The following is an 8,355-nucleotide window of genomic DNA, read 5'->3' as shown; positions in this document are numbered from 1 at the left end:
TCATGCCAGTGCAAGCCCTCTGCCCACGGAGCTCCAGCTAAGATCATTCTTTTCACTGTGCCACCAAATTAGTCTTTTCTCCTTGAAGAACCCCTTCTGCAAATTTCAGGTCCACTGGACAGATCATATTCTGTCTTGTTCCAGAGGGTGGTAGAGGAGACAGTGGAAAAACAGATTCATGACTCAGCAGACTCGTTACACTTTTGTGGGGCCCACTTAAAAACTCTGGCCCTTCAGTGTTTCAGCCAATTGCCAAGTCCCCTTCCATAGCACAATGTTAGGGTTATGAACCTGCGAAAAGCCTTCCTTCCGGTGAGGAATGTGGGGCAAAGGTAACCAGTCACTCAGCACTGGAGAATCCTACAACATCTTGTATGAGTGCTTACAAAACTTCTTCACGGCAGGGCCCATTGTTTGTTGTACTGGATAAAATCCAGTTCAAGAAAACCCAAAAAGACAGCTTTAATCTCAGCACTCGGGAGGTGGAGGCAGGTGGATTGAGGCCAGCCTGGTCCAGCCAGGACTACATAGCAAGACCCTGTCTGGAAGGGAGAGGGGACTAAAAAACAAGTCCCTATTTGAAAGGAGACACACACATATAACATCCATATTCATAAGTGTGTGGATGGATTTGGTTCAATAATACAAAAATGCCTGCCAGGACGGGGGACACTGTGGAGTTGAGACCTTTTTCTCACACTGGGATGCAGCTCTGACACACTCAACAGGTGGGCAAAGCCAAGCTGTGCCAGAGACCCCAAGCTGAAGTCTTTCATCCAGCCTACTCCTTTCATCCCACTGTTTGGCAGGGCATGTGTCTTCCAGATGGGCGAGGATGCTGCATCCCTAGTAACATTAAATACAAACGGCCAACAGTTCATCCCAACAATTGCCATCTCTCTCTGCCATCACTTTGCTCCTGTCCCTACAATTTAACCACCTCCGGTTACCACCTGACTTCCGCTCTGTCCTCTGCCCCATCTCAAGAGAAAGGAATGGAACAGGAAATTAGATGAAAAGGCCATAGTCTATCTTTAAAATAATGACTTATTTTATTTTCTTTTAATATGTAGTTATAAATATATTTTGTCAAAATATATGATCAATATGGTCAAAACATTTGCACGTAAAGTCATAAATAAGGTCAAGGTGAATGTTTAGGTCTTTTTCTCTCTTTTTTTTTTTAAAGATAAAAGTCCAGCTATAAGGAAGCAGTCTGTGTGGTCTGTGTGAGTGGTTGGATGGGAACGTGTGTGTGTGTGTGTGTGTGTGTGTGTGTGTGTGTGTGTGTGTTCTCAGGGATGCCTGATCTCAGCGGCACCCACATCCCTCTACCACCATCTCCTGATAATTTTTCAGTACCACCTTGTCATACTCATCCAGGTAAAGCATGGAGATGGCGCTCAGTTCAGTGGGGACACAACAGGCCTTGGGAATGCTCGAGTTGACAGAATTGACCAGGGTCTGCACAATGGCATGGTTGGTGGAGTTGAGGTGATCCGCCAGTGGAAAGGGACAGTCCCCATGGCAGTAGAAGGCCTGGTAGCCCGGTGGGGCCACAATCCAGTCGTTCCAGCCCACATCACTGAAGTCTACATAGAGTGAATGACGACGGCAGTTCTTATTCTTCTTCCTGGACCGCTGTGGGTGATGCTTGGGACTACGCTTGGCCCTCCGGCGGCGGGTCAAGGTATGGCCCCGGCCATCATGGCCAAAAGTGACCAGGAGGGGCCGGAGCTGGGCCCAATCTCCACTTCCTTGAGGTAACGATCGGCTAATCCTGACATGCTGGCCCTGGTGGGTCCGTGTCTGGTGGAGGTGAGTCACCTCAATGGCTAGCCCATAATTGGGCTGCTTTTCCCGGGTCCAGCGAAGGACTGCAGGGCTCACATCAAAAGTTTCCCACCGTGTCACATTGTGGTGGACTAATCTGGTGTCCAGTAGTCGTGTGATGAGGTGTCCAGGCTCTATTTCTGCTGGGGGTTTCATGACCTCATAAATGTTTATCCGGTGGAAGCCCCATTCCCAGTCAGGGCCCTGGTCCACCTGCTCCCGAAACAGCCGGAGCTCTGCAGAGGAGATCGCCTCATTCTCCGGGATGCTACTGAGGTTGAAGAAGAATCGAAAAGCAGAGTTCTCACTGGTTCCTGGGATGTTCTCCAGATGTTCTAGGCACAGTTGAAAAGGAAAAAGAAAAGGCCCATGAACTTTTCTGAGACAGAAAAGCAAAAAAAAAAAAAAATTAAAAAAACAGTGGAATTGGGTGAATTCTGATCATAGTGGAAGCCTAAGGGGAGGAAATAGCTGTGCCTTTTAATTTGAAGGAGCTGAGAAGTGGAGCAGCTAGCAAGCCAGCAACTTCGCTTGCATTTGTCAAGCACCAAAGACAGAAAGTATCTCCCAGCCTCCTTTAGATGCCTAATAATTTCCATGTGTCAACCCTTACTCCACCACCCTCGGGCTCCCCTTTTAAAATCCCCTCTTGGCTTTGTGTACAGTTTTCTTTACAAGTGGCTGTAAAGAAAAAGAGGGGCCACCCTCTCTCTCTCTCTCTCCACTTTCGAGTATGTTACCAAACATTTCCCCAGCGATCCTGGAAACACAGAGCATGCCTTGTTGATCATGTTACAGAAGGGAAAATAAATTCCAACACAGTAATGATGCTGGAGGATTAATAACTCAGATTTACTTTGGAAAAGAAACATCCGCTAGGAAACATTCAGATCGTATTACAAGGCCCCTATTGAATAAACCTGACTAACACACAGCTGTAATATTAAGTTCAGTAGGTGCTTTGAATAAAATGGGCAGAAAACCCTGCTTTGATATAGCTAAAGCATACCACTGGGGCTACCCCACGTCTGAGTGGTGTCGTTCGCCTCTCCCCAACGCTCCCCACACCCCAACCCCACCCAGGCCAGGGCTCCAGTAAAGTACCTTCAGGGGCAGCTCTGGAAATTTGGAGGTAAGCAGCCCTGCTTCTCAGCCTCCTGGACTTGGAGCTTTGATGTAACCTGAACTCTTCTTCCCCAGGGGCTTCCACCGCCACTTCAGCATGCCCTGCCAGGTCCCAGCCCCTCAATCCCAACCCCAGGCCGCCAAGACCAGGAGTAGAAACTGACCTTCGTGATGGAAACTCCTCACGGTGTTGGCCCGGCTGGCTGGACGCTCGGGGTACTCCAGTCCGGTTCCCTGGTTCTGCTCTTCCTCCTCCTCTTCCCCAGACTGGAGTCGGTAAAGATCCCTCATGTAATCCGGGATGACGGCGCTCTTGCTCGGCTGCGGACGGCGGCGCAGCCCAAACATCTGGAGAAGTGTCGCCTCGAAGTCCCGCAGGAGCTCATGGCTCTGCCCTGAGCGGCGTCCTCCCGCGTGGCCCTGAATCTCGGCGACTTTTTTCTTCCCGGTCTCAGGTATCAAACTAGCATGGCTCGCGCCTCCTAGCAGGACTTGGCATAATAAAACGACCATCAGCATTCGGTTACCAGGAATCATGGTGTCTCTGGGGAGGGGGAGGGGGTGGAAGGTTAAAGAATAAATAAACACCGATCAATAGCGAGAAATAGATATGTCTCTGCATATGAATATAGGGGTAGCAACAGACCGTCAAGATGTAAAACAGGTCCGAAAGATCAAGTTTGTGTTTTCTCCCTCACACCCTCCCCCCCCCCCGACACACACACCAGCTGCAGCCCTGCACGGCCCGAAAGTAAGAATCGCCCTGTAATTACTTGGTCTAACTTGTTTACACTCAAATAACCCCAAATCAGATAGCCTCCATCCTGTCCCAACTGCTATCTGAGCCATGATCTCAGCGTGGCTTCTTCAAGGATAAACAGTTAACATTGAGGGGGTAACAGGGGGTGGGGGAGGGAGAATTAAAATGCCACCGCTCTTCTCTTCAGACCTTCAGCCTCCCCCCTCTTCCTCCACCACCACCTCCCGCCCTTCCTCCGCCCTCCAGCCCAATTTCCACAACTTCCAGCTGGTTAAGAGCAGGAGGGAGGGAGAACAGAGCAGCGCCGACCGGGCTTGGACAGGGCGGCAGGGTCCAGTGACTGAGAAAGGAGTCAGAGGGCTGCCCCCGTGACTTTGTGATTTATTTCATTGTGGCCGGTACGTTGAAAATGCTCAGTAAAGTCTTGCTCCCGGGGAAAGGGTGGGGGTGATTCCGAAGCGTACAGTCTTTTTGACATGAGCAGGCAAGGAACTGGCTTCCCAGGCGAGTGGGACCTGACGGGGGAGGGAGTGGTTAGCCCTCGAGGGACAGCCCCGACCTGCGGACCTTTCATCTCTTTGGTCCCCTCGAGCTCCCCCTTTCTTGCAAGGCAGCGGATCTGAGAAGACAGTGGGCGCGCTTTAAAAGGCACCCGCACGCTTCGTGCGTCTGACCTGCAGAGGCCAGGAAGAGAGCGACAGCGCTGCCTGAGAGCAGAGCGTGGACACTGGAAAGGAAATCCGACGGGAGGGACAGACAGCGATTAGGGATGGGAGGACAGAGTGAAATTCCGAAAAGGGGAAAGAAGAGGTGTCTACTCACTGACAGAAAACAAGGCATATAATAACAGTCCATGATTCTTGGGAGCCAATCTTGAACAAACTTGCTGAAAAGGCTCAGAGAAGCTGCGGCAGTGCGTTGCTCGGAATGGCACTACGGAATGGCTCCTAAAATGAATATTTGAATATAATGAGACTCTGGAGCAGACAGGCTCTGTTTTTCTTCCAGCCCCTTGGAGTCACGTGGACCCAGAGGCCCCGCCCCGCTCACGGAGGAGCCCGCCCGCCCCTCCTCCACCCTCCCACCCTGGCTGGGTCCAGCCCCTGCGAGCGAGGCCAACCTCCGCTCCCGCAGCTGGAGCCCCAGCCGTCTGGGAGTTGTCCCCGCCTGCTCTGCGGAGCCCTCGGCGGGACACCCGCCGCTGGCGCGATCCATGGTCGTAGGCGATACGCGCAGGGGACCTGAAACACGTCTCTACCTGCGGTGCTCAGTGCCATCTGGCCAGACCGGGACACTGGTTATCTGAAGCTGAAGGATCAGGGTGCAAGGAAGACGCTGCACTTGGCAGCGCCGACACAGCTTAAATGTGGCCGGGAGAGGGACCGCAGAGATAGCTTTCCAAAGCCTCACGACAGAGTTACTTGAAAAGGAAAGCGCATGGGGACCCTCCAAGCGCGCGCGCACACACACGCAAACACACTTGCATACTCCGGCGCTTCCTCCACAGGGTCTCCGAGAGGCCAAATAATGCTTCTAGCTACAGGCAGCCGACCCCTAGCGGATCTAGCTCCCAGGCAAAAGTAGCTGACCCCGTCGCCAGCGCAGCCCGCCGCGGGGGGTGTCAGAGTGTGAGCGGTGTGGGAAAGTTAGAAGGAGCGGCTTCTGAAGCACTGTCTAAAAGCACCGCCAGAGTTCCCGCACGGTGTCGGCCGACCGCAGCGTCCGCTCCAGCCAAGCAGATCCTTCAGAAACCGGTCGGCGGTGCCATTCAAGGCAGAGGGGCGGACGTCTGGGCTCCTAGCTCCAGACAAGATTCCAAAACAGGCGTCAACGAAGAAAGAGCGCATCCCATTTTCAGATCTCAAAGTTCCAAAGGCTTTACAACTCCGACCCGGCGCGGAAAGGAAACCCCAGCGCGATCCCAAGAGTCTACAAAACCGGGAACAGTTTTCGGCCTGCTCTCGACCTCTGCGAAGAAGTCCCTCTTCCCTCCGGCTTGGCTTACTTTTTAAACCACCACCCCCAGCTCCCCCCCCCACACCCCGCACGCCACTTCCTTCCCCCACCCCTTTCCTCCTTTGCACCAGCTACAGAATCGCAGCAAAAATTCCTTCTAGAAGTTCAGCAAAACAGCCCAGGCGATGACTAGGATGACCTGACTATTCTAAGATGCCACACGCGTAGGCCTGTTCGAACCTCGGGAAGCGCAACTCTCCTGTTCAGGCAGGTCGTAGCGCGAGTCCAACCGAGGACCCGAGTCCGAGGACTCCCGCCCCAGAGTCCGCTCCACCCAACCTCTTTGCGGAGGCCGTTCCCTGTTTCTTGCTTAGGGAATCCGACGTGCCTGGTTGGTTTCCTTACTATCCCCCCAGAAACTCGGTTTTCGGAGTGTGGGGGGCACTTGCGGGAAACCTTTAAGAAAGAAACGTAAAGGATGGAGTCATGTCCTTCCCGGTGGCCCTGGCTGCCTGGCGCCATCCCACACCGTTGGCCCGGGTGCGGAGGACGCGGGCGCCCCTGAGCGACAGCTGCTCTCACCACCAACCACACAGCTTTTTGAGCCGATTTCACCCTTCCGACCGGCGTTGCTGGTGGGACGAACTGAGAACGGGCTGGAGGGAGCAAATAGCTTACTGTTGATTTATTTATTTGATTTTTAGGGGGAAAGGAGATAGAGATGTGCTGGTGACTGGCTCATGCGGAACAAGGAGAGAGTGGAAGGGGCGGACGATGGAGACCTCGGGACAATCCTGCCCTTGGGACTCTCTGGCGGAGAAGCGCTCCCGACGTTAAAAACCAAGAAAACAGGCGAAGGAATTGTTTCAATTTCAAGTTCACAAGGATTCCTCTCTAATCACGCTTTCCTCCCCTAGTTTTTTTTTAATTAAAAAAATATAAACCAAAGAAAATTTTCATCTCCTGGACTTAATGGGGACGCTGCAGCTCGTGGTAGGCAATTAGGCTTCACTTTCTTCCCAGAATCTTCTCCAAAATGTAACTGATAGCCTCAGTTTACTGAATATGCCCCTATTGGTGAGTCAGCTTCTCACAAAACCTTCAGCTCATAAACCCAAATACTCGAAAACCATCAATCAAAGCCTTGGCGGGAAACTTTCTGAGTCTCGGGGGTCCAATTCTGCTGGGTAAGTGTCTGTAAGGACCCCGAAATTCCGGACTCTTTGGGGGTTGATTTAGGACATCGGGAGTCAAGAAGCTCCACATTTGCCCGGCCGGCTCCTCCCCATCAGACACAACAGGTAGCCTTTGGCATCCCCGCCATGGTCCGTAGAACCTTAACCCCTTAACCTTACAAACCCTCCCCAGCGTGTGTGTGTGTGTGTGTGTGTGTGTGTGTGTGTGAGAGAGAGAGAGAGAGAGAGAGAGAGAGAGAGAGAGAGAGAGAGAGAGAGAGAGAGAGGAGGGGACATACAGAGAGAAAGACACAGAGACAGAAAGCAGGATGCATGGGTGCCTACGTCTAAGAAAATAGCTCCTAGAGATGGGTTTGAATTCTCTAGCTGCAGTTAAGCTCTCGGGGGCGCCCCGCGCAGGGGATCAAGTTGGTGGCACTCCCCTCGATGAAGCCCCTCTGTCCCAGGTCGCGCTTTAGAGCGAAGCAGAACTAAAGTCTCTTTTGCAGAACTAGCTCTGTTTTCTCTCCCATTGTCGCAGTCCCTCAGTCCCCTACTCGTGGTGAAACAGAGTTGATTCCCTTCTCTCCTTCCCTTTCGGTCCAAGGGAATCAAAACCCTTAGGCCAGCGGCAAACCTTCATCCTAAACCCACCACAGTCCTTCCGAATGACCTCCTACCAAAGCCTTTTCTCCATTCCCGCCTCTCCTGGCTCGCACCTCCTCAAAATGAGATGGGAAGCCGCAGTAACATATATGGAGGTGCCTATCAGTCCCATCATGCCCATCTGCAACACCACTGTTGGAGAAGGAAGGAAAAACAGACCACCTATTGCCTCGGTTACAGCCTGAGCCCCCCATCAACTTCTCCCACTACACCTCGAAAACACTCGCCAGATTATCCAACTCACCATAGGTTGCTGAAGAAGCGGTCTCGCCAGCAGCTGCTCCTGGGGACCTCTAGACAGCTTCAGGGAACCTGGGCGAGGGCCAGAGACTGGGTCGCTGCAGACTCCAGACGGTTCGGACGCGAATCCCATCAGGGACGGAGACCAGATACTCAGGCTGGGTAGCAGCACCGTCTTTGGCTAGGGTTCCCTAGGCTCAGACGCCGAACTCACCTAGCTTCCGGGCCAGGCCTCGCGTTCCTACCTTCCCACCCTCCAGCACCACCCTCTCACGTCTACTTCTTCCTTCTCTTTCCCTCCCTCTCTTTCTTTCCTTCCTCCTCAGTCTTCCCCAGCAGCCCCTCCCTTCTTCCCTCCTCCCTTAATCGCCTCCCCTTCTCGGGATGGGAGCCCCGCCCACATCCTCCCATTCAGCCACCGGGCCTCGCCTGGCCTGGCAGGCCTGGGTCTGGAAGCCTACACAGCGCCCCAGTCCTCAGTTGCCACTTTGGCTGGGACACCAATGCCTCCAGCTCGGGAAGCGGCTGGGCTCACCTGGGGACCATGTGCAAGAGGTACTAGAAAGCGTGCACCAACTAGTCTCTGTACCTTCCAAAAAT

General features: G+C 53.1%; 1 protein-coding gene across 5 annotated transcripts; it reads right to left on the bottom strand.

The window, feature by feature from the left end:
* Positions 1-1,033: 1,033 nt before the first annotated feature.
* Positions 1,034-8,045, bottom strand: Bmp4 (bone morphogenetic protein 4). 5 transcript variants are annotated; one of them, XM_075949649.1, is made up of 4 exons: positions 7,760-8,045; positions 4,541-4,665; positions 3,123-3,502; positions 1,034-2,168 (listed from the first exon to the last, which is right to left on the bottom strand). In XM_075949649.1, exons 3-4 carry the CDS (start codon positions 3,493-3,495, stop codon positions 1,312-1,314), a joined length of 1,230 nt encoding a protein of 409 aa, XP_075805764.1. In that variant the 5' UTR covers positions 3,496-3,502; positions 4,541-4,665; positions 7,760-8,045; the 3' UTR covers positions 1,034-1,311. The 5 variants fall into 5 exon arrangements, with proteins under 5 accessions (XP_075805764.1, XP_075805765.1, XP_075805767.1 ...); XM_075949650.1 differs by lacking the exon at positions 7,760-8,045 and adding an exon at positions 5,199-5,704; XM_075949652.1 differs by lacking the exon at positions 7,760-8,045 and adding an exon at positions 5,308-5,704.
* Positions 8,046-8,355: the final 310 nt, after the last annotated feature.

The sequence above is a fragment of the Microtus pennsylvanicus genome, chromosome 15 (assembly GCF_037038515.1).
Source record: "Microtus pennsylvanicus isolate mMicPen1 chromosome 15, mMicPen1.hap1, whole genome shotgun sequence".
NCBI lineage: Eukaryota > Metazoa > Chordata > Mammalia > Rodentia > Cricetidae > Microtus > Microtus pennsylvanicus.
This window is presented reverse-complemented; position numbering and strand designations above follow the sequence as displayed.